The sequence below is a fragment of the Mustelus asterias genome, chromosome 15 (assembly GCF_964213995.1).
Source record: "Mustelus asterias chromosome 15, sMusAst1.hap1.1, whole genome shotgun sequence".
Lineage (NCBI taxonomy): Eukaryota > Metazoa > Chordata > Chondrichthyes > Carcharhiniformes > Triakidae > Mustelus > Mustelus asterias.
Window position 1 is genome coordinate 56,675,418 of NC_135815.1, and position 26,577 is coordinate 56,701,994.

A 26,577-nucleotide genomic window follows, 5' to 3' on the forward strand; every position below is an offset into this window, starting at 1 on the left:
GTATTTAGATTTCCAAAAAGCATTTTATAAGGTAATGCATAAAAGACTACTTAATAAGATAGGAGCCCATGGTGATGGAGTTAGTATCTTAGCATGGATAGAGGATTGGCTAACAAATAGTAGAGACAGAGTTGGGATAAGAGGCCATTTTCCGATATAACCAGTGGAGTGCCACAGGGATCAGTGCTGGGACCACAATTATTTACAATATATCTTGGTGACTTGGATAAGGGAAGTGAATGTACTATTGCCAAGTTTGTGGGTGACACAAAAATAGGTGGAAGGCAAGTGGTGAGGATAACACAAAGAGCCCACAGAGGGATATAAATAGGTTAAGTGAGTTGGCAAAAACTTGGCAGATGAAATATAATGTAGGAAAATAAGAAGTTATGCACTTGGTTGGCTGAGTATTATTTAAATGGACAAAGACTGCAGAAAGCTGCAGCAGAGGGATTTGGGGGTCCTCGTGCATAAATCTTCAAAAGCTAGAATGCAAGTTCAGCAGGTAATAGGGAAGGTAAATGCAATGTTGGCCTTTATTTCAAAGGGAGTGGAGCATAAAAATAAGTAAGTCTTGCTATAATTATACAAGACCAACTTTGAATACCATGAACAGTTTTGGTTTCCTTATGTAAGGAAAGACATACTGTCATTGGAGGCAGTCCAGAGAAGGTTCACTAAGTTGATCCCAGGTATGAAGGGCTTTAAAAAAAAAATGAGACAAGGTTGAATAAGTTGAGCTTGTACTCACTGGAGTTTAGAAGAATGAGGTGTGACCTTGTTGAGACATACGGGCTTCTCAGGGGACTTGACAGGGCAGGCACTCCCTTGTGGGAGAGTCAAGGACCAGAGGGCATAATCCCAGAGTAAAGGGTTGCCCATTTAAGGATGAATTTTTTCTCTCAGTGGACAGTGAATTTGTGGAATTTTTTACTGTAGAGGCTGGGTTGTTAAGTATGTTCTAGGCTGAGATAGACAGATTTTTATCAGTAAGGGAGTCAAGGATTATGGGGATAAGGTGGCAAAGTGGGGTTGAGGATTACCATATCAGATCATCATGATCTCATTGAACGTTGAGAGCAGATACAATGGGCTGAATGGCCTACTTCTGCTCCTATGTCTTATGGACTTATGGTGATGCATCAGGAGGGGGAAAGTTACCTGGACAATTTGTACCAGGAGACAGTCACAACCTTTATTTTGTGAGTGGTCAGGGACAGGAGAGTGGAACTGCAAGTAAGATAGGTACAGGGACTCAGAAGGTAGAATTGGAGGAGCCTCAACTGTTGCAATTGTCTAACTGGTTTGAGGTCCTTGCAGCCTGTATGGATGAAAATGATGGCTGTAGGGTGGATGAGCAAACTGACCATAGCACCAAGGTACGGGAAGTCATTCAAATGGGGGAGTTAGTAAGAATGTAGTGGTTGTAGGGGACACTATAGTCAAGAGGGTAGACACAGTTTTCTGTAGCCAAGAGGAGGAGTCCAGATGGGTGTGTAGCCTAGCCAGTGCCTGGCTTCAAGACATCTGCTCTCAGCTGGAGAGGGACTTGCTGAGTAAGGCGTAGGATCCAGTGGTCATGGTCAATGTAGGTATCAACAACATTGTTACAACTAAGAAATAGGTTCTGCTGAGGGAGTATGAGCAGCTAGGTGCTAAATTAAAAAGCAAAACCTCAAAGGTCTCTGGATTATTGCCTCAGCCATAAACAAGCTGGCATAGGATAAATGAGATTAGAGAGTTAAATGCGTGGTTCAAAGTTGGCGTGGAAGAAATGGGGTTTGATTCATGGAGCACTGGCACCAGTACTGGGGGCAGTGGGAGATGTACCGTTGGGATGGTCTACATGAACTGTGCTGGGAGCAATGTTGTGGCGAACTGTAGCACTAGGGTGGGAAAGAGGGATTTAAACTAAACAATGGGGGCAAGGGATCAAGTTTGGGAAGATGTGATAAATTAACGAGAGAGGACAAAGCAAAAGAGCAAGGTGGGAATTAGGGAAATGACAATCAGAGCAAGGCAGGAAGGGACAGAGTGCACAAGCAGATAAGGCTGGAGGTTATAAAAACAATAAAAAGGTGGGATTAGAGGGTCTGTATCTGAATGCATGTAGCATTTGCAACAAAACAGATGAATTGATAGTACACTAGAAATAATATGTATAATCTGATAGCTATTACAGAGACATGGCTGTGGTTTGACAAAGACTAGGAGCTGAATATTCAAGGATACATGACATTTAGGAAGGACAAGAAGCTTGGAAAAGGGAGAGGAGTATTTCTGTTAATTAAGGATGACATTGGTACAATTGAGAGAGATGACCTTAGTTGTTTGATGGCTGGCACAGACACTGTGGGCCGAAGAACCTCTTTTTGTGCTGTAAAACTCTTAAGACTATGACTCTCGTTCTGGAGATCAAAATGTAGAATCGGTTTAGGTAGAGATGAAAAATGTAAAGGTAAGAAGTCACTTGTGGGAGTGGTTTACAGGCCCCCTACTGCAGGGCATCTTGAAGGGGAAGGGGCTAAAATGTAGTGGACTTGTAATCCATGCTCTGGGGATCAGGGTTTGAATCCCACCCCGGCAGATGGGGGAATTTGAATTTATCAATAAAATAAATTGGTAATTAAAAGTCTAATGATGAAACCATTGTCCATTGCGGTTAAAAACCATCTAGTTCGACATGTCCTTTAGGGAACAAATGCTGCCGTCCTTACCTGGTTTGCCCTACATGTGATTCCAGGTCCACAGCAAGTGCCCTCTGAAGTAACCTAGCAAGCCACTCAGTTGTATCAAATCACTGAAAGTCAATAAGGACCCTTCACTACACGGATTGCAGCGGCTCACTGCCATCTTCTCAAATCATGAATGAATTAAAAAAAACCAAAGTTATTGCACAGTTTAAAATCAAGACTTGCATGGGAGAGCTGTGAGGGACTGTGGGAGGAGTCCGTGGCATGACTAAGGGGCCCTTTCACGGGGCATCCTCAAACTGCTTAGAGTCACAACACTGAAATAGGGGCAGAGCTGGGAGAAAAGAGGAAGATTTCCTTGAGAAGCAATTGGAGCCACTGCCTTTTGGTGTACTTCAACAAGAGACTGCAGGAGTAATTGGCTGCACAGTTGCTCCATTTGAGCATTAACAGAGAATATTTGAGAATGGAGAATTCAGGCAAGCGTTAAGGAAGCACAGCTACTCCATATCAGCCAATCATCAATGAAAGTCTCTGATGTGCTTTTTCTAATTGTCATGGATCACAAACATTCATTCAGCACACCAGGTCAGACATCGCACAAGTGCCTTTGGTAAGGTACACATTTCATGAATGTGTCCAAACCTTTCCCAGGCTCTTTGGGATAGAGATGTTAAGTAGCAGGGTTGGCATCTTGGTCACCTAGATATGTAAGGAAATATCTGCAAAAAGCTCGTGGCGCAGACATAAGCTTTCTGTTTGTGAGAGGGAGGTCTGTTATATTTGCCCCATATTCATTAATCTGTTACATCCATCAGTCCACAAGGAGAAGGAGGGCTGAAAAATGGAGCCTGAGCTCAATGTTGCCTTCTTCATGGCAGTAATCTGATTGAGGAGGAGGAGAAGGGCCAGACGCCAATTAGCCCAGCTTCAAAAGGAGGCCCGGCCTGAGGTTCATGGCCCAGGGGAGCCCCAGCAAGATCCAGAAGATGAGGTCAGACCCAGCTCACAAAGACTACTCAGACAACTAAGGGTCTACCAAAGAAAATGGAAATGTGCAAAAGACAATGCTGCACATGTCAGCGCTCGTCAAGAGATGTGGTGAATCATGTCTACCACATTATGTGGAAGGATCTAACATTCCATGGACATCCCCTGCCAGTGCCCGTAGATCATCACTGTGCTCAATTCTTTTGCCTGTGGATCATTCCAGGAATCCACAGGAGACTGCAGCATCTCACAGTGCTTAACATGTTACTGTGGAGAGTATCTGTCACCTCCTTGATACATTTAAGTTCATCATTTGTGAAGTTCACACTTGATGAAGCTAGCCAGGATGCTATATTTCTGGGATTTGCAGCTATCCATTATCCCGAGAGTACTGGGTGCAAGCAATTGCACAAATGGCTTTGAGACCTCCATGGCAGCAGCCCCTGCTGTTCGTTAACAGGGTTCCACTCCCTCAATGGTCAACTGGTGTGTGATCCTCAGATCCTGGGAGTTTCCATGACTCATACATCCTGAGTTACTCCCAGCTGCCTCACATCTTCAAAGGACTTCAGTGATCGCAGAGGTGTCTGCCCGGGATAAGACTCAAACATAAGCCATCATTCAAATGATGGCTCATGGCACCCATGCATCATTCTCAGTGTCTTGGAGTAGAGATCCAATGTGAACCATAGCTTGACACAATCCATCATTGAGCAGACCATCAGCAATCTGAAGTTGTGCTTCTGATGTTTGGAGTGCTGAAGTAGGGCTCTGCAGTACTCGCCACAGAGGGGGGCATATCGTGGTTTGCTGTGTCCGGCATATCGTGGTTTGCTGTGCTCTTAATCACCTGGTCCTTCATGAGGGAATCCCTTGCTAGAGGAAGAGATGGAGGAGGCTGAGAGCTCCTCAGATGTTGAAGAGTAGGAAGGGCAGGAACCTGGAAAGGGAGATGAGGGTCTGTTTTCATGTGAGGATGCCACTGAAGAAACACAATGTAGGAGTCATGCCCATGCCAGACTGGTAGCCACAAGATTCCAGGAGGGTTAAACAGCAGGCAATGGGATATGGGTGGCATGGTGGCACTGTGGTTAGCACTGCTGCCTCGCAGCTCCAGGGATCTGTATTCAATTCCAGCCTTGGGTCACTGTCTGTGTGGAGTTTGCATGTTCTCCCAGTGTCTGCGTAGGTTTTCTCTCACAGTCCAAAAATGTGTCGGTTAGATGGATTGGTCATGCTAAATTACCCCATAGTGTCAGGAGGATTAGCAGGGTAAATATATGGGGTTGCAGGGATAGAGTCTGGGTGGGATTGTGGTCGGTGCAGAATCGATGGGCCAAATCCTGCTCTGTGGGAATTCTATAGCCACATTCCTTCTATCTTTTAGTGCCATGCCAGTGCACTGAAAGGCCTTTACAACCAGTAACATCAAGAGCAAGTTCAGCATTTGGACTATTACCTTCAATCCTCATGATTCACCAAGCTCTAATCTTTGGAAAGATCAGTGGCGAACCCTGTATCTGTGCGCTCTGGTAAGTGGAAGTCTACGTCCTGATGTCTTTGATGACTTTATCAGGTGTTCTCTAGACGGCTGAGAACTGGAGGGGCCAGGTCTGCTTTGGGTCTCCTGCTGTGGGGCCGATGCATTCCCTCGGCATGTGTAGGTGGAGGTGATGAGATCGACTGGACACTCTTGGAGTCACTTGGGTGGATAATTCTGAGGTCTCCAGCTGCTGGTCCTCCTCCCTTTTAAGTGCCTGAGTGTCCCTGCTTGACTCCCTGAGGAGAAGGGGCTCCTGGATGGAGGTCAAGGTGCCCACCACCCTCTTGCCTTGTCACTGATGGATTCCCCCAATGCCTGTGGAGATGGAGTGCAGGTCTGAGCACAAATCCAGCAGGATCTGTTGGACCAAAGTGTCCAAGGCGGCCACACCTTTCCCTTGGAGACCTTGAGGTGCTCACAAGTCAGACAGAATGCATCTGGACTCATCCATCCTTCACTCTAGTCTGTTGATTGCCTCTCACAGCTCTACCTTATTTTCCACTGCCTGAGTTTGCATAGCCATGTTGAAGATGGTCGCTTGCAGAGGCTCATCATCTGACACAGACTCAGGGGGTGCCTGAGGTAGTTTTAAATAATCTATATTTGTATTTGTGGGTGTTAATAAGGTATAGCATTAAGAACATTTAATTTAGTGTTTTTGTGTAAGAAAGGGTTGAAACTTTAGTGAATTTCATATTAAACAAAGGTTCCTGCATGTCCATGGGTTTTGCTTTCATTTCAAACTGTGCCTGTATTGTAGTTAAAGGGTTTACCAAGTGAAAGCAAACAGAGTTTAAAGAAGGACTAGGTTGTTGATTAGCAACTAGGGGACGTATACTGAAAAGTATCAGCACTTGTGGTTCAGTTGGAACCGGGTATCTGAAAAGAAAGTAGTTCTCACAGAAACTACCAGTAGAGAGGCAGGACAAACAAGTCACAGAAGTTAAAGAACTGACATCTAGAAACCAGGGGAGGAAAAGAGAAGTCCCAGGAAGACATCAAAGGGACAAACAACTGGAATCTGAACAAGGTACAGTTCACTTAAGTTAAAAAAAAGGGGCAAAAAGTGACTCCCAGTTAAAGACAGAGCCGAAAGGTGCAGTTCTGCTAAAGTCAGCTAGTAAGAAGCCAGACACCTGAAGTAATCCTAAGGTTGGTCACACCTTAATACAACCTGTGAAGTGGTGTTCTGTTGGCATAGCTGGGAAGCTGAGAGATTGCGTGGAAGCTTGAATGCACATGGTAATTCATGGCAGAGGAATATTGAAAGGAGAGATTGAAATCCTGGAAGTGGATCCTTGGTGAAGGCATCTGAGAGAAAGCACTGTTTGGGAGAATATTCAAAGGCGTGTTTCTTCAAGAGTGGAATTTGGGAAACACTCAGGTGGAGGTCAGATTCCAGTAAGACCAGTTGACTCATAGTGCGATGAACATCTGGGGGGATTTGATGAGAAATTCACAGATGTAATGTTGGATGGCATCTGTCACTTGGTTTCACAGTGTGGTATGTCTGATCACAGTTTTGTTGGCTTATATGGACTGTGTACTGACTGAGAACATTAGAGTATAAGATCTATTTTGTAACTTGTATTGTCTCTATAAATCTGTGTACATTTATGACGGTGTAGTGGGAGTGAAGGGATAGTGTATTATAGTTAATCTTTTTGTGTTGAATAAATGTTTTATTCTTTTGTTTAAAGTTAATCAGCAGTCCTGTGACTGTTCATCCATGTCTCAACTGAACCTGGATTCTGCTCTGGAATCTGACTGCCGGATTTGTGCTCAGATTTGCCCGTCATCTCTACAGACTTTGGGGGAATCCATCAGTGACAAGGTGAGAGGGTGGTGGGCACCTTGACCTCTCTCCAGAAGCCCCTTCTCCTCAGGAAGACAGGCAGGGGCACTCAGGCACTCATAGGGAGGAGGCTTGAGACCTTAGAATCTATCACCCAAGTGACTCCAAGAATGGCCAGTTGATCCCATCCCCTTTGCTGAGATCATAACAAAAGGGTCACCAAAAAGTTGATAAAAAGGGAAAAATAGAATGAGGGCAAAATTTGAACACAGATTGTAATAGCTTTTACACGTTTATAAAAAAAGAAGAGAGTAACTAAAGTACATGTTGGCCACTTAGAGTCAGAGGAGAAATTATCATGGGAATAGCAATGACATTGAACAAGTATTTTTTGTCTACCTTCGTAGTAGAAGACACAAGTTACATACCAGAAATAAAGAGTAAGCTAAAGGCAAGTAAGAGTGAGCAGAGAAAAAGTACTGGGGAAATTCCAGGGACTAAAATTCAATAAATCGTCAGCACCTCAGGTTTTAAAAGAGATAATTGCAGAGGGAGTTGATGTGCTGACTAATTTTCCAAAATTCCCTAGATTCTGAAATGTTCCCAGCAGATTGGAAATGAGCAAATATAACACTGCTATTCAAGAGAGGAGGAGAGAGACCAGGGAACTACTGGCCAGTTAGCCTGACATCAGTTATCAGGGAGTGTTTGTATCTATTATTAAGGATATCTTAACAATGCACTTTAAAAAGTATAGCATGATTAGAACATGTCAAAACGATTTTTCGAATCGGAAATTCTATTTGACAAATTTGTAAGTTTTTTTTAGGATGTAGGGTGGATAAATAGGAACCAGCAGGTGTAGTCCACTTGGATTTTCACAAAGCATTTGATAAACTGCCACATAAAAGGTTAATGCACAAGATAAGAGCTTATGAAATTAGGGTGATATGTTAATATGGATAGAGAATTGATTAACAGACAGGGAGCAGACAGTAGGGAAAAATGGACATGTTGAGGGTGATTCTCCCAGCCCGCTGCGATGCTCCAGCAGCGCAACGGTTCAGGAGACATCAGCGGAAGGTTTAGTGGGCTCCCCGCTGGGTACCACGGCTTCCGTGCATCTCCAGCTCCACGTTTTTGGAGTCATCAGCTCCACAGTGGAAATCGGCGCAGAGCTGATTTAAATATTTAAATTTCAGTTTCCAAGTCATGTGCGTTACCACCCCCCCCACACCCCCCCAGGCCAGGAGTGTTTCCCTCCAGCAGGGTTTACTCCTGCTCCCCACTACCGGGGAACAGGTGGCCCAATCCAGTGATGTGGAGTCTCGGGGCTGGCTAGCGATCAGGCTGGCCAGCGATTGGGAAGCCGGCAGTGTGGGACCACTGTGTATGCACCAATCTCGGCGCTGAGAGATTGGCACATGCACAGTGGTCCGCTCAGCACTATGCTGCCAGCTTCTCCAGTGGGAGTAGGCCCCGCCCTGGAGTTTCAGAGTGAATCCCGATAGCGCAGACTGTGGGTGATTCATTCTGAAAATCCCACTAAAGAAATCGGCGAGAGTTACTCCAGTTTTCACACAAATTTGGTCCTTAAAATGTTTTTGGGAGAATCACTCCCGTTCAATTTGGGAGGCCGTGACCAGTGGACTGGCACAAGGAGCAGTGCTGGGACCTGCGGCAGTTACAATGTATATTAATGCGTTGGGACGATTTTCCGACCTTGATGCTGGTCCCAGAAAATAGTGAGTGGGCCTAAAAAGTGGATCCGTGCCCGGAGCCAAACGGTTTGCAATCATTCCGACGGCTTTCTACTGTTGCAAACTGGATCACACCCAGGCTGATTAGCATGAGATTGACTTTATTTCAATCTCATTAGTGAGTTTGGCATGTGATTATCTCACCTCCTGGAATATTCCCACTTCTCCAGTGGGATGTCACATGGGCAAAGATTACTACTGGTCTCCACAAGCGGAGACCAGGTACGATGATGGCCATGCTGGGAGGCTTGGAGGCCATTGAGGCCCCAGGTGGTTGGGAGGCATGGCTGGGCAGTGCCTGGCACACAGGCAATGTCCACTGGATACCTTGGCAGTGCCTAATGGACACCCTGGCAGTGCCAGCTGGGCATTTCACTCAAAGGGTTGTGAATCTTCTGAATTCAGTACCTAGAGTGCTGTGAATGCACCATCACCGACTTTTTCATTTCTTGGAATCAATAAATATGGGGAGTGGGTGGAAAAATGGAGTACAAGCCAAGGATCAATCATGATCATATTGAATGGAAGAAGAGCCTCGATGGGCCATCTGGTCCATTCTTGGTCCTATTTTTTGATGTTCCTTTAATTGCAATTGCATTGTTTCATATTGGTGTGAGGACTCCACTGAGTTTTCCACAGTTAATACTGACTGGAATGTTAGATAAGAGCTAAAGATTGATGCTCCCTATGTCTTTTAATATCTAATGCCTGTTCCACAATGGTACCTTTCGTGATAAATTGTTATTAGGGTCATTTTAAGTGAGCCACTTGTCACTGGGATCGTTAAGCTGAACTGGAAAAGTTTTACAAAGCATTTTTACACTTTTCGTTTCCTTCTGTATTTAAATATGTTCGCTTCCAATACGCAATGGAGTAAAATGCAATATCTAATATAATGATGCATACTAAGGTGGGCAATGTTGGAAACACCTACCTGCAAGATTTTAGCAGTTGAGAGGTTGATGGGAAGATATCCACAAGTGTACGATAACAAGGCAAGGCTACACTATTGAAGAAAACAATCTGTGTAAAATAAAAACAATGTTAGCTCTTTAAATTACCGTAAAAACACAGTGAAGAATAGGCCATCCAGCCCCACAGTCAGTCTGGATATTCAATCAACTCCATCTATCCGCCCTGATTCTGAAAACTCTTGCTGAACAAAAAATGACCAACCTCGGTTTTGAAATGTGCTGTTAACCTAGCCTCAACAGTCATTTTGAAAGAATTGGCAGAGTTCTGGATTTTCACTGACCTTGGTCAGGAGAAGTGCTTTCTGATATTACCCTTGAACTGCCTTGCTCAGATTTTGAGGTTACAACCTAACCCTCCTCTCCCTCACCCACTCATTCTGAACCCTTTCACTAGAGAGGGACTAGATTTTTAAAAATCAAATCTTTCAATTTATTTGATCATCTTAAAATATTTCAATTTGATCACCCATTGATCTTTTTTAATTCAAGAAAATCTATGCAACCTGTCGTTTTCATTCTTTTAACCCTAATTTAGCCTACTAAGGATTCAAATCCCACCATGGGAGTTGAGGAATTTGAATTCAGTTAATTAAATATATCTGGGATTAAAAAGTTACTATCAGAAATGGTGTCCATGAAACGACTGGATTGTTGTAAAAACCCATGTAGTACACAGATGTGCTTTAGGGAAGCAACCTGCTATCCTTAACTGGTCTTCATGTGACTCTAGATGTACAGCAAGGCACTCAGACCTATTAAGTCACTAAAACATTTACTAATAGAAATAAAACCAAACAGACAACCCAGTACGGATCTAGGCACTGGACACAACAAAGGCACATCCAGCTCAGCTGGCTCTGCAAATTTTCCATCACCCTAACATGTGATGTCTTGTGCCAAAGCTGGTAGAGTTGTGCCACAGATTGGTCAAGCAATAGCTTGATAGTCATGCTCACAAAATTATATCTTTCAGTCAATATCCCAGACTCTTCCATTACCATGCTAGGTTACATCTTGCCCCACAAAACATGGGCAAAATAGCTGAACTCCAGAGGTGATGTGAGAGTGACAGCCCTTGACATCAAGGCAGCATTTGACCGAGTATGACATGAGCCCTATCAAAACTGGAGTCAATGGAAGCTGGTTGGAGTCATACCCGGCACAAAGAAGATGGTTGTGTTGGTTGGAGGTCAATCATCTCAGTTCCAGGACATCACTGCAGGAGTTTTTCAGGGTAGTGTCCTAGGCCCAACCATCTTCAGCTGCTTCATCAATTACCTTTCTTCCATCATAAGATCAGAAGTGGGAATGTTCGCTGATGACTGCACAACGTTCAGCACCGTTTGTAACTCCTCAGATACTGAACCAGTCCATGTCCAAATGCAGCAAGATCTGGACAATATCCAGGCTTGGGATGACAAGTGACAAGTAATATTCTCGCCACACAAGTGCCAGGCAATGACCATCTCCAACAAGACAGGATTTAACCATAGCCCCTTGACACACAATGGCATTACCATCACTGAAACCCCCACCATCAACATCTTGGGGATTAACATTAACCAGAAACTGAACTGGACTAGCCATAGAAATATTGTGACTACCAGAGCAGGTCAAAGGCTAGGAATCCTGCAGCGAGTAACTCACCCCCTGACTCCCCAAAGCCTGCCCACCATCTACATGGCACAAGTCATGAATGCAATAGAATACTCTCCACTTGCCCCAACAACCCTCAAAAAGTTCGATAAAGGACAAAGCAGACTGCTTGATTGCTACTCCTTCCACAAAATTCAATCCCTTCACCACCAACGAACAGTGGCAGCAGTGTGTACCATCTTCAAGATGCACTGCAGGAACTCACCAAGGTTCCTTAGGCAGCACCTTCCAAACCCACGACTACTACCATCTAGAAGGACAAGGGCAGTAGATACCTGGAAATATCACCATCTAGAGTTCCCGTCCAAGTAACTCACCATCCTGACTTGGAAATATATCACGTTCCTTTACTTTTGCTGGGCCAAGATCCTGGAATTCCCTCCATAACAGCACTGTGGGTGTACCTGCACCTCTGGACTGCAGCGGTTCAAGAAGACAACTCATCACCATATTCTGGGCAACTAGGAATTGGCAACAAACACTGGCCTAGCTCACATCCCATAAATAAATAAAAAATACAGCTGGACAGAACCACTGAGGTGGTGGCACATTGGCATACAGTCAGAAAGGAACGTCTCTCAGAATTCTCCATTTTGACTGTGGATCCTATTGGGAGGGGAAATATGCTGTTGATTACCACCTACTATCCTTCATCGGCTAATAAACCAGAACTCTTTGATGTTGAACACCACTTGGAAGATGCAGTGAGATAGCAACGACACAGAATGAACGCTCAACAGCATTATCACGAGGTGAAAGGGTTAATAATCAAAAGTTTAAAAATTACACAAGCTGCTATGAGGAAAAAAAAACAGAGGTCTTTATAAAAGTCTTCAGATAAGCACCAAGGCTCTTAGTCTGAGAGAATTCATTAAATCAGACATCAGGAACTGGAAGAAGGGAGTGATATACACAGACACAACTGGGACATCAATGATAACTTGTAACAATGATGAATTAAGTCAACTAACATGCTTAAGTCTTCACACTGATTGGATATTATAATTAAGCAAGTGTGAGGTGATTGTGAGTAGTTTTAATATCTGTAGCTCATGAATGATGTAACATTAATCAGTAAATGTGAGCAGATAGAGATAACTCATATACCTTGATTGGTATTTGCTAACTACTTGCAATCAAATTTGAAACTATAATTGCGTGTGTATTCCTGAATTCTGGGCTCTGGCTCGTTATCTACATTGGCCTGTGACTTTCTGGGGTCCTCGCTATATAGCTTGCATTAAAACACTTGTTCTAGAGAACTCTGTGACTTGGTCGGATTACTTGAAGGGTAAGCTGTGATCAATTAAAAGGCCGACAATCAAAGCCCGCAACAGTCAGGGTCCTTTATGTTTTGTTACCAAGAGTGGTTCTGTAGCACAACTCTGTACCAAGTAGGTTGAGTCCTGGAGGACTTAGTGACCAGATTTGCCATCCAGAAGGTGCTGAGAGAATGAACACAAGTGATAAAATAACCTACACACCCTCACCAACCTATCTGTTGCAGATGCATCTGCCTATGATGGTATTGATAGGTGTCATTACTGCACAGTTCTTGTGGAGGAGTCCCATGTTGTGTGGCACTACCACCATGCCAAATGGGATAGATTAATAACAAAATCTAATAGCTCAAATTCCTCTCTAAATCACACAACTTGACTTTTGAAATCTATCACCATTCCTTCATCATCGTTGGGTCAAAATCCTTGGACTCCTTACCTAATAGCACTGTAAGCGCAACTACACAACATGGATGCTGTGGTTCAAGCACCAACTTTCCAAGGGCAATTAGGATTGAGAAATAAATGTGGCCTTGCCAGCAACACCCACATCACATGAACTAACAAAAAAAATTCTACTACAGCTGCGCAGTACCCACTTCAAGATCAAAACATCCTTCCTGAAATGCAGGATGAATTGAACTGAGGAATTGAACTGAATGCAGTACTCGAGATGAAGTCTAATCAGAGCTCTGTAGTATAATTTCCACCCTTTTGTATTTGAGAAGCTGTACTAACAGGCATAAATTTAGGGCCAACATGAGTTGGCTTCATCGTATCAAAGGCAGTCATGGCTGAGCTTACAATTTCAAGAAGTGGCACTGAATAGTGTTCCAAATGATCAGTGGTATGACCAAACCACCAAGAACAGCCGAACGTTAGTATCATACTTAGTTCCCTGAATTATTCTGTGTGTGCCATCCAGAGCATGTTTTTTTAATACAGAATCTTCTTTTTCCTGGTTTACCAAATCATTTCAAGCAAGGGCGGCACGGTAGCACAGTGGGCGGCACGGTAGCACAGTGGTTAGCACTGCTGCTTCACAACTCCAGGGACCTGGGTTCGATTCCCGGCTCGGGTCACTGTCTGTGTGGAGTTTGCACATTCTCCTCGTGTCTGCGTGGGTTTCCTCCGGGTGCTCCGGTTTCCTCCCACAGTCCAAAGATGTGCGGGTTAGGTTGATTGGCCAGGTTAAAAATTGCCCCTTGAGATACGTAGGTTAGAGGGATTAGCGGGTAAATATGTAGGGGTAGGGCCTGGGTGGGATTGTGGTTGGTGCAGACTCGATGGGCCGAATGGCCTCCTTCTGCACTGTAGGGTTTCTATGGTTCTATGGTTAAGATGGCTTCAAAGGGAAGTAATTCCCAGGTAGGAAATAGTGTTTTGCATTCCTTGCTGTAACAAATACAATGTTTAGAGGTTTAACTTTTGGGGCTATCAGTTTATGGTAAAATAGAGTAATGGAGGTGACTGCTCCGAAGGAGATAAAGGAGAGTATTAAAATAAAAACAGCTGCGTACAGAGTGGCCAAAAATAGTGGAGAAACAAGTGATTGGGAAAAATTTAAGAAACAACAAAGAGAGACTAAGAAAGCGATAAAGAAAGGAAGGATAGACTATGAAGCTAGGCTAGCAATTAATATAAAAAATGATAGTAAAAGTTTTTATAAATATATAAAAAGGAATCGAGTGGCTAGAGTGAATGTTGGACCCTTGGAGGACGAGAGGGGGGAGTTAATAGTGGGAAATGAGGATATGGCTGAGTCTTTAAATAAGTTTTTTGTGTCGGTCTTCACGGTGGAGGACACAAATAGTTTGCCAAATATTAACGATAGAGGGTTGGCAGCAGGAGAAATACTTAATACAATTAATGTTACCAGAGAGGCAGTGCTGGGTAGACTAATGGGACTGAAGGTGGACAAGTCCCCGGGTCCGGATGGAATGCATCCCAGGGTATTGAAAGAAATGTCAGAGGTAATAGTGGATGTGTTAGTGATTATTTATCAAAACTCGTTGCATTCTGGGGTAGTGCCGGTTGATTGGAAAACGGCTAATGTTACGCCGCTGTTTAAAAAAGGAAGGAGACAAAAGGCGGGTAACTATAGGCCGGTCAGCTTAACGTCTGTAGTAGGGAAAATGCTGGAATCCATTATTAAAGAGGAGATAGCAGGGCATCTGGATAGAAATGGTTCGATCAATCAGACGCAGCATGGATTCATGAGGGGAAAGTCGTGCTTGACGAACATGTTGGATTTTTATGAAGATGTGACTAGGGCGGTTGATGGAGGAGAACCGGTGGATGCGGTGTTTTTGGATTTCCAAAAGGCGTTTGATAAGGTGCCCCATAAAAGGCTGCTGAAGAAGATTAGGGCACACGGAGTTGGGGGTAGTGTGTTAAAGTGGATTGGGGACTGGCTATCCGACAGGAAGCAAAGAGTCGGAATAAATGGGTGTTTTTCCGGTTGGAGGAAGGTAACTAGTGGCGTGCCGCAGGGATCGGTACTCGGGCCGCAACTGTTTACCATCTATATAGATGATCTGGAGGAGGGGACGGAGTGTAGGGTAACGAAGTTTGCAGACGACACAAAGATAAGTGGAAAAGTGAATCGTGTGGAGGACGGAGAAGATCTGCAGAGAGATTTGGACAGGCTGAGTGAGTGGGCGAGGATATGGCAAATGGAGTATAACGTTGAGAAATGCGAGGTTATACACTTTGGAGGAAATAATAACAAATGGGATTATTATCTCAATGGAAACAAATTAAAACATGCTACCGTGCAAAGGGACCTGGGGGTCCTTGTGCATGAGACGCAAAAGCCCAGTCTGCAGGTACAACAGGTGATCAAGAAGGCAAATGGGATGTTGGCCTATATTGCGAAGGGGATAGAATATAAAAGCAGGGATGTCTTGATGCACCTGTACAGGGCATTGGTGAGGCCGCAGCTGGAATACTGTGTGCAGTATTGGTCCCCTTATATGAGGAAGGATATATTGGCATTGGAGGGAGTGCAGAGAAGGTTCACCAGGTTGATACCGGAGATGAGGGGTTTGGATTATGAGGAGAGGCTGAGGAGATTGGGTTTGTACTCGTTGGAGTTTAGAAGGATGAGGGGGGATCTTATGGAGACTTATAAGATAATGCGGGGGCTGGATAGGGTGGAGGCGGAGAGATTCTTTCCACTTAGAAAGGAAGATAAAACTAGAGGACACAGCCTCAAAATAAAGGGGGGTTGGTTTAAGACAGAGTTGAGGAGGAACTTCTTCTCCCAGAGGGTGGTGAATCTCTGGAATTCTCTGCCCACTGAGGTGGTGGAGGCTACCTCGCTGAATATGTTCAAAGCGCGGATGGATGAATTCCTGATCGGTAAGGGAATTAAGGGTTATGGGGATCAGGCGGGTAAGTGGTACTGATCCATGTCAGATCAGCCATGATCTTATTGAATGGCGGGGCAGGCTCGAGGGGCTAGATGGCCTACTCCTGCTCCTATTTCTTACGTTCTTATGAATCCTTCTCAACTTAAGAGAACTTAAGTTGCTTGTTTGTTATAGAGACAGTGAGGCCTGGATTGATTAATTGGGAAGAAGGCGCAAGATGCAAGTTTATGAGGATTTTAAGATTCACCTAACTTTGACTAGAGGGAGGAATCTCCCTCACTGTGAAAGTCAATTCGATGATAAGAGGTTATCCTGCTGGAAAAACAAAAAGGAAGTAAGCCATTGGGAGATGAGAATAGCTTTGGACTGGGTCCTGGAACATGAAGTGACCACTTAAGAGACAGAATAAAGTATAACCACAGGCTGGAATTTTTGGTCATTTTAAGTGTTAAATGGGGTATCTTTACAGTTGTACAAGTTGCTTACTTATTCGTGCTTTGACAATGTTAGTTTGTTTTTTTGCATTAAAAGTTATGAAATTTGAAATTCTGTGCGATGCTTCAAGTCAGATACTGGGAATTCAAATTTATTTTTAAAAGGTATCAGTCTCCATGGGGATCATAACGATACTGGTTCTTGCATGAGAAGTGAATAAAGATTTCTTAGGTGCATTGGCAAATCTGTGAAATAGTGAAGTCTCAGGAATGAAAACAAGCTGGACAGTACACAAGTGAACAACAAAAAAGCTTGGATGACAGCAGAACTTTACATAGGGTGGACATAAGAATTGGACTGGATTACAGCAAGACAGAACAGAAAGATTATCCTAACTGTTACCAACTAACTAGAATTTGAAGAATCAAAATTTTGAGCCCACATTCCGCCTTTAGGTCAAGTCACGATTAAAAGCTTCAAGACTAGTAAGCAAAATGATTGGATGAAGAGAAAGAAAAGGAAATGAACACAGACTTCAGATAGGCCATGCAGATTATTTGCTGTATATAAAATAAGGTGACTGTTTTGACCATCACAATCGTGTTATTACACTTGGGTATCACAAGTAAAATAACTATAAAAACGCTTCTCCTGGAGGATGCAAACGAGCCAACAGATTCGATGAAAATGAGGACAGTTTTAAATAGAGATGTGGATTTTTACATCGATGTAAAATACAGAAATCTGAGTTCACAAATAACACTTGCTGTGGCTAAACATTTTAAGTAAAGAGGATGTATAAACAGTTATGATATTAATTGATTAGTCAACCACTCAAATGATGTGTTGGCCATTGAAAAGACAAGAATGTGAGAAGTTGCCAAATTTAGTCCAATAACTTTCCTATATAGCAGCTTGAGATACTTTCATAATGTAAAGGCACCATATCTATAAAGGCTAGAGCTGTTATTGTTGAGTTCATAGATTTATTTGTTTCAAAGATTACACCATCTATTAAGATGCTCCTAATTCTCTCAACGTGTATTGCCAATGTTAGAATGCTGCGCAGTTTTGATATTCCACCTCTGACTGCTTGAAAGGATTTCAGAGAATAGAGAAAGTTATGAATCCTAGAGTGGAATTTAATGCCCTCCTCTGAAGAGAGTTGGTGGTGGGAAGGTATTTAACTGAGCAGCAGAGTGGTGGTTGGAAATCCAGCTGCCTTCTTACCATTGAAACCTGGGGTGGGAAAGCCTCTTTCACAAGCCTTCTTGACCCAGAGCCAATTGAGGCTTGTGAGTGGGCAATCAAAGCCAACCTAAGGGCCTCATCATGCTGCTGGTGGTATTCACCAATAGCAGTAGGGACTCACCATGCAGAACGCCTGAAAAGCAAACACTGACATGTTGCTAATGGGCTTCTGAGAAACAATGCACAATTGCTGGCTTCTGATTGGTCAGCAGCTCTTCTTGGCGGTGATGCGGGGGAGGGGGGTGGTTTCCACCCCCAGATCTCCAGCCAGTGGGTAATACCCCGGTTGCCTACATTAAATTCTGCCCCACAATTTACGAAAGTTATTAATAAAGACACTCTGAACTTTTCTCTGAGAAGCCTAAAACACAATCTAATTTTCAACATGCTGAGTGTACACACATGTAGGCAAGTCACTTGGATCATGAGCATTAACACAAATTTAAACCTTAAGCAAGGATAATTAGATTCTGTGCCAATGTGTGTTGATGAAGTGCAGGTTGCTTTGAAATATCATATAAAGGAAAATTCATAACACAGATCAATCATGATTTTCCGAAGATAAGTTATAATCACAAATTGATGTTATATACCTGACCACTGGGGATCTCTTCAATTTTCTCCCTGTCCATCATAGGAATGGGTTGCATTCCCATTTTTTTCATGTCGTCACCCTACATGAAGAATATGATTCAATTAACAGAAATCAGTGTCAGAGTATGTGTTGGCTTAAAAACTGTAACTATGAAGAGAATTTATAATAGAATTGCCATATCAAACTTATGCCAGCAAATCATTATTCCTGATCTTGCTCTACACCCAACAAAAGTGCTGATGCATGCTGCGGCACGGTTCCAATTATTTATTCAATTGCTGAAATTGGTCATTCCACTTGTGTCATCACATGTAGTAAGGGTTGAATCTTGACGAAGGCAGGTTTGAGAAGCCTGTGTGCTGTGTCACATTGAATGATAGGCTTGGCTGCCAGCCGGGTGGGGGGGGCACACTCTGGAACAGACTTGGGTAAGTTGCCTGCTGCTGCTAAGGGGCAATTGCTTCCCGCATTTGCATCAATGTGAAACGTGACGAAGACCTTCTTGCAATATTTTCCGCTCTTGCCACTAAACTTGCACAATGCAAATAGGAGTTGAAAATCCTGGCCTTTCTCTGAATTGTTTCCAATGCATTAACAAGTTTCCTTAAATATGAAGACCAATATTGTACATAATAATCCAGATGTGGCAGCACCTATGCCCTGAGTAACGGTACACCTATGCCCTGAGTAACGGTATAATCCCTGTGTAGGAAGAATTATCTTCCTACTCTTGTACCCAATTCCCCTTGGAATAAACAATTTGCTAATTACTTGCTGTACCTGAATACTAACCTTTTGCGATTCATGCACTAGGACACCCAGAACCCTCTACATCACAAAAGCCCTACAATCTATCACCATTTAGATAACATGTTTCTTTTTTATTCATCCTGCCAAAATGGACCACCTCACATTTTCCCACATCATACTCCATTTGCCAGATCTTTGCCCACTCACCTAACCTATTTATATCCTTTTGTTGCCTCATGATCTTTTCACAAGTTAGCTTTCTACCTATCTTTGTGTCATCAGCAGATTTAGCAACTATACATTGGCCCTTCATCCAAATCATTAATATAAATTGTAAAGAGTCGAGGCCTCAGAATTGATCCCTGTGGCACAACACTCGTCACATCATGTCAACCAGAAAGGAACCCATTTATGCCTACTCTGTGTTTCCTGTTAGCTAATTTTCTATCTATACGAGTATGTTCCCCACACCATGAGTTTTGATTTTCTACGATAACCTTTGATGTGGCACCTTAGGTGCTTTCTGAAAATCTAAGTACAGTACTTAGGTTCCCCTTCATCCACAGCACGTTACATCTTCAAAGAGCTCTAATAAATTGGTTAAACATGATTCACAATATTAAGTTGACTCTGCTTGATGGTCTTGAATTTATCTAAGTGCTGTGTAATAAAATCTTTAACAACAGCTTCTGACATTTTCCCTGTAACAGATGCTAAGCTGATAAGCCTACAGTTTCCTGCTTTCTGTCTCCCCCTCTTTTTGAATAAAGAAGTTACATTACTTACTTTCCAATCTAATGGAACATTCCCTGAATTTAGTGAATTTTGGAAAATTAAAAACCAAAGCACCAGCTATCTTACTAGCCACTTCTTTTAAGACTCTTGGATGAAATCCATCAGGATCTGGGGACTTTTCAACTTGCAGTTCCACCAATTTACTTCCCTGGTGGAGTTTTTCTTGAGTTCCTCCCTCCCAAATCCTGATTTCCAGCTATAGCTGAGATGTTACCTGTATCCTCTATAGTTTAGATCAATGCAAAATACTGGTTCAATTTGTCTGCCATCTCCTTATTTTACATTCTTAATTCCTCAGACACATTTTCTGTCGGATCAATGCTCACTTTGTTAATTCTTTCTTTTTTAAAAATATCTATAGAATCTCTTAAGATCTGTCTTTATATTTCTCGCTAGCTTGCCCTCGTACTCAAATTTTGCTCTTCTTATTAATCTTTCAGTCATTCTTTGTTGTTTTTATATTTTGTCCCATCTTCTGACCAAGCACCCGCCTTTGCTTTTTCTATAAGTTTGATACTGGCTGTGATTCTCCCATCCTGCTGTGTTAATATTTTAGCACAGCGGGCCAGGAGACTGTCACGTCGGCAGATTCGCACGTGTGCATTCGCATCCCGCTTGCGTCTCCCAGCGCTGGATTTCCGGCGACATCTGCTCTGCAGCTATCGGTGGGGAGGTGCAAAGACTATTTAAATGGTCATTTAAATATAATTTGAATCAGGTTAGTGGGCTCAGGACTGAAGTCTCACCAGCTTCTACTCCCCCCACCAGAGTGGTTCACTCCAGCAGGGTTTAGACTGGCTCCCCACTAATGGGGAACTGGTGGCCTGAAACACTGGAGTGAAGGGGGGGGGGGGGGGGGGGGGGGGGATGGGTGCAATTTGGGCCCCCAGCGGGTCGAGTGACAGTGGGGTGCCGCCTGGCAATGCCAGCCTTTCCCCACTGGCACTGCTCAAGGGGCAAAGTGCCGATGCCCAGGGGGCACCTTGGCACTACTCATCAGGCATGGGGCAGGGCCAAGGGGGTGGGGCATATAAAGGTGGGGCCTGATGGAGCGGGGCCAAGGAGGCGATTGGTGGTGGTCGGGGGTTCTGCTGCCACTCTGCATAGGGAGCAATGAGGCAAGCAGGGAGGCCAGCAATCTGGACGGGCTGTGGGGGGGGGGGTCAGCTGGGGGAGGTGGTTAGCTTGCTGGGAGAGGTTGGCACTGCTGGGGCTAGGGCCAGGAGGGAAATCGATGGGGGGGGGGCGGCATCGTGGTGGGCTGGGAAGGCGAGGGGGCGGGGGTTGGGGCTGGGCCTGGGAATGGCCAGGGGACCAGTGATTGGGCTGTGGGGTGGGGGGAGGGAAGAGAGTTGTGGGGTCGCAGGGCTGACCAAGTCCGAGCCTGGTACTCAATCGTCCTGCCTTTATGACCTCGCCGGGAAAGATTCTCGGCGGCAAGGAATAGACCATGCTCCCCGTTCAACCTGGTCTCGCCGGTGGAACCAGAGGCCAGTGAGGTCCCCTGGGGATGCCGAGGGCAAGGGGGGTGCCCCTTGGACAGTGCCAGACTGGCACCTGGGCAATGCCAGTCTGGCACCTGAACAATGCCCATAGGGCACCATCAGGGGTGGGGCTAATAAGGGAGGGGCCAGTGGGTGGGGCCAATGACGAGAGGGGGCCCGCTGCCACTCTGCAGCAAATCACTGGGGGGAAGGCAGTGGGGCTGCGATCGGTGGGCTTGGGGGTCCGTGATCGGTATGGGCAGCGGTTTAGGAAGGGGGGGGGGTCGGTGGGGGCTGCATCTCGGGCCGTGGGCCCTGCATGGGGGTGCATATGGGGGCGAGGGGAGGGGTGCTAGAAACACGCCCAAAATACAGATCTGAAACTCTCCTAGTTTCAAGTCTGCCCAGCACTTAGACAAAAATGGTAAAATGCCGCTCTTAGAATTTTCTTTTGGAGAATCCCGCCCACTATCTTTGGTATTTTTAGTTAACCATTGAATGATGGGTCCTCCTCTTAGAATTTTTCTTCATTGTTGGAATGTATCTATTCTGTGTATTCTGAAATATCCCTTTAAATGTCTGCAACTTATTCTCTATTTATCTATCCCTTAATCTAAATTGCCAGTTCACTTTTGCTAAGCTCTGCATTCATGCCCTCAAATTGCCCTTATTTAAATTTGAAATACTATTCTTAGACACAACCTTTCTCTTCCTCAAACTGAATATAAAATTCAAACATATTATGATCACTGCTACCTAGAGGCACCTTCACATAGATTAATATCCCCATGATATTCACCATGCCTTTCTTACAAGCTCCCACTATTTTTTCTTTGAAACCCTGTCTTGCCATGTGATTACTTTTCAGGGGCCTGTATACCACTCCCACAAGTGACTGTGTGCCTCTATCATTCCTCATCTCTCCCCAAACCACTTTTATGTCCTGCCTGAATTTAGGTCATCCCTCTTTATGGTGCTAATGTCGTCTTTAATTAACAGAGCCGTGCCCCTACCTTTTCCTAACTTCCTAAATTTCACATACCCTTCAATATTCAGGTTCCAATCCATGCCATCCTGCAGACATGTCTGTGTTATGGTTATTAGATTGTATTTATTAATCTCTGTTTGCACTGTCAGTTCATCTGTTTTGTTTTGAATTCTAAGTGCATTCAGATACAGAGCTTTAAGTTTTGTCCTTTTATTATCTTGTTAGCCTTATCTGTTGATTTACTTTTAGATTTGTACTCTTTGACCCTTCCTGTCATGGTCTGTTTATCATTTCCCTTATTAATACCATCTTCTTTTACCTTATCTCTATGCTTTAGTATACCACAATTTAGCATATTTGATTTCTCGCCCCCACTATTTACCTCTCTACCTTCCTAGTTATGTGATTCCCAAGAATACCGGTCCCAGCATTGTTGAGATGCAGACTGTCCCAAGCGTACAGCCCCCACTTTCCCTAGTACTAGTGTCCTATGAGACAGAACTCACTTCTTCCACACCAGTCTTTGAAGCATGTATTCATCTCTCTAATCTTATTTGCCCTATGCCAATTTGCTTGCAGCTCAAGTAATAATCCAGAGGTTATTACCTTAGAGGTTCTGCTTCTTAATTTGGTGCCTAACTTCTCATACTGACTTATGCAGAACCTGTTTCCATGTCCTGTCTATGTCACTGGTACCTACATGGAGCACAATGATCCTCTCCCTCCCACTGTAAGTTCCTCTCCAACCCTGTACAGGTATACCAAACACGGCACTGAACAGACAACAAACTTTCGGGACTCTCGCTCTTTGCTGCAGACAACGTGTCAATCCCCCTCACTACACTAACCCTACTACCACTATCATGGTGCTGTGGCCTGTCTGACCTCGCTTTTGTCCACACAGCAAGCATCTCAAACTTGTGTAACAATTGCAAAGTCTCAGCCTCCTCCTCCACTCCTGCCTCACTCATAGTCACATCGTCTTGTCACTCACCACTGATTAAAAGAGATGACCCTTTTCTAAGAGGTGTGACTCTCTCCTGGAACAAAGTGTCCAGGTATTTCTCCCCCTTCCTTATGTCATGCAATATTTTCCAGAACAATAACCTAATCCAGAATTCCTCTAGCTGCTTACACTTCCTGCAAATGTGTTTGTCTGGGATCATCTTGGCGTCCAAAAATCAACATTCCACAGCTGCAACATAACACCTGTCCTGCCATTAGTAATGAGCCTATTCATTGATTTAATTACTTTCTTAATTAACTTAGAATAATTCCTATGTATGTTACAATTTACTCATTAAATGCGAGTATCACTTATTACTAAAAGTTAGATGTTTCTTAATTACACAGGTATGCATTTAAGGTATTTATTTTAACTATTTTATTTTTATTTATTTCAAACTTTTAGTTTTTTATTTGTCGATCTACCTTAACTTTGGTGTCCTAAGCTGGCTATTAATACACTGTCTCTGACAGCAAGTGCTTAGCGGCCAATCAAATGACAAGTTTCCTGTTTCTGTTATGCCCAGAGGCGATACAGATTTGAGATTTTTAAAGATTTATAATTTCAACAACCCAACCCCGCTCTTTTTTGGAAATTAAAATTCAGCCATTAGTGTCAGCAGGGTATCAACAGATGAAGGCATCAGAAATTTCCTCAATGTTGCTTTAACCAAAAGGTTACGTTTTCTTCACAGCAAGCGTCACTGAACAGAAATCAGAAAGGGACGCCTAGCTGATTTTTCTATTAGAAAAAGCTGGTAAATGCTTTGAAATTTTTCATCAGCCTGAGGATAGGGAGACCAAACAGAGCACCTCAAAACTCTTGGGAGACAACTCATAACTTTTCCTTTTAGCACCAGAGTAGATTTTAAAGATGGTTCTCAAACTCAATAACCTGCCAATCATAATTGTTCAATGATTCATTCTGATTCCTAAAAATGAACACAACTGAACATGCTCAACTATCTTATCTGAAAAAAATAATTGTAAGAATAATTATAGATATCGTAATTCTGTACAGCAATGGTTTAGCATATTTATTTATCTCTTAATACACAATTCGTTAGTCCCTGCTACTATATGCCTGGTAGTCATGATGTAGAGATGCCACGGTTGGACTGGGTTAAACACAGTAAGAAGTTTATCAACACCAGGTTAAGTCCAACGGGTTTATTTGGTAGCAAAAGCCACACAAGCTTTCGGAGCTCCAAGCCCCTTCTTCAGACCTGAAGAAGGGGCTTGGAGCTCTGAAAGCTTGTGTGGCTTTTGCTACCAAATAAACCCGTTGGACTTTAACCTGGTGTTGTTAAACTTCTTACTATATGCCTGAACAAACTTAAGACATAATGGAACATATAGAATATGTTAAGTATAAATATTTCCATAGATATAAAACCTTTTGTTACAGTATTTAATAAAAGTAAATAATAAATAAAAAGAGTTTAACCCATAAGATTTTCAGATTTGATAATGATCTGTGATTTTTCAGATGTATTTTACAATCAATGGTTGTATTGATAAATTTAAGAATCAGCCAACATTGTGGTCTGAACTGAGAGACTAAAGTCTGAGTTATTTTGGTGTTATTAGAAAATAACGAAGCAAAAGGTTGCACTGCCAGATGACACTTCTCAAGCAAATCTGTGTATATGCACATGTGAAAAATCCATTTGCTAATCTAATTTTTGTAGTTCCATATGAAATAAAAGACAATACAGTTTGGATCAAGTATTTTCTCCAATCCAATTCAACAACAGCAAACACTTCCCCCCAACAGTGCCATCTCCTTTCCTTAAACCTTGATTCATACCAGTGTATAATTCTGATAAAAAGCCTTGACCAACTCCTTTTTCAATGCTAATGTGTATTTTAATTTCAGATTTACTGGCATTTCCTTCCCCCTCCCAAGTCCCCCTCTCACTCCCCACTCACTGCTCAAGCCTACATTTTCTAGTTTTCACATTACCCCAAACCCTATGGTGCGATCTGATGACCTCATTCCACCCATAGATCAGCTTGGTGAGGTTGTAAGATCACCTGAGAAGGAAAAAAATGGGAATTGTGTCCGTTTTCTTGGCAGTTCCCCAAATACCAAACATTATTTTCCAGGCGTGATGAGAAGCGCACCTAATAAATTGGGGGAGAAAAGGCAACTGGGGAATGGGGAGGAGATAGGAACTATAATTCAGGGAAATCCCATTGACAGCGGCGGGACCAGAAGTTTTTGCAACCGGCCAATAGTGGGCCGACTCCCGTTGTGGGGAGACCAGAGAGTATTGTCCAAGACTTGCTGGCCACCTAAGGAGTGTTCATAATGCAATTCAACAGGCTAATAGCCAGCTCTGGTATCCTTCCACCACTGATACACTGAGAAAAACAGGTTACTTGAGGTCCTATCCCGCTGCTGCTGGTATTAAGCTAGTGCAAGAAGCATAACAAGCAAAGCCTGGTGTGTTTCACTGTGGGGTCCCGGGATAGTGGGAGATTCTTATTCAAAGGCAGTCAATGGCTGAGCAACGGATCCAGCATTGAAAAGGGGGATGGATACTGCTTAAAGTCACCTCCTCCTGATCCCCACCCAATAACCCCTCCATCACTCACTTGTGGCCTGGGTCCCCCCTTGATCTGAGGCCCCAAATGGGTGTGGGACCAGCAGTAGCCATCACCTCTCCAGTGGCACTGATGTGTACAAAGATCTGCCTGCCTCTAATTGCACCACTTTCCCCCTCCTACTCCTGAGTTTTTGATCTGGGGGATGACCCGCTGGTGTCCTGTTAAGTGCCAGAATGGCATTAGATGGAATGGGTCATTTTTTAATACAGGCGATGTGTGAGCCTTGCTGGGGTCAAGATCTCTGTTGGCTCCATAAGATTCTGCCTTAAAACAATGTTCCCGGTGAGAAATTCCCCAAACATCAATTCCACTGCCCCTGTGGAATCACTGGTTTGGTTCACAATCAGCACCAAACTATTTGATGTGATCCAAATCCAGGTCAGTTCTCCATTCAGAGTCACATGGAACTGCAGTCCAAGGAGACAGGGCTATTAAAATTGTCATCAACTGGGTAGCTTGATCACAGCTTGTGTAGGGGACTTTTGGTTATGGCTTGATGGTAAATCTCCGCAGTTATAGGATTAGTACTAGTTACTGGTAGAATACCGGGATATTACAGCTATATCTGTTTCAGAAGGTCTCTGCAATGATTTAGT

General features: G+C 43.6%; 1 protein-coding gene across 1 annotated transcript in view; it reads right to left on the reverse strand.

Moving 5' to 3' along the window:
- pde10a (phosphodiesterase 10A) overlaps positions 1-26,577 on the reverse strand; it is a 163,129-nt gene that overhangs the window by 23,421 nt on the left and 113,131 nt on the right. The window contains exons 15-16 of the mRNA XM_078230471.1: positions 18,345-18,425; positions 9,716-9,804 (exon numbers count right to left, since the gene is read on the reverse strand). Of these exons, the coding sequence (XP_078086597.1) occupies positions 9,716-9,804; positions 18,345-18,425 (170 nt within the window). The remainder of the gene's footprint in view (positions 1-9,715; positions 9,805-18,344; positions 18,426-26,577) is intronic.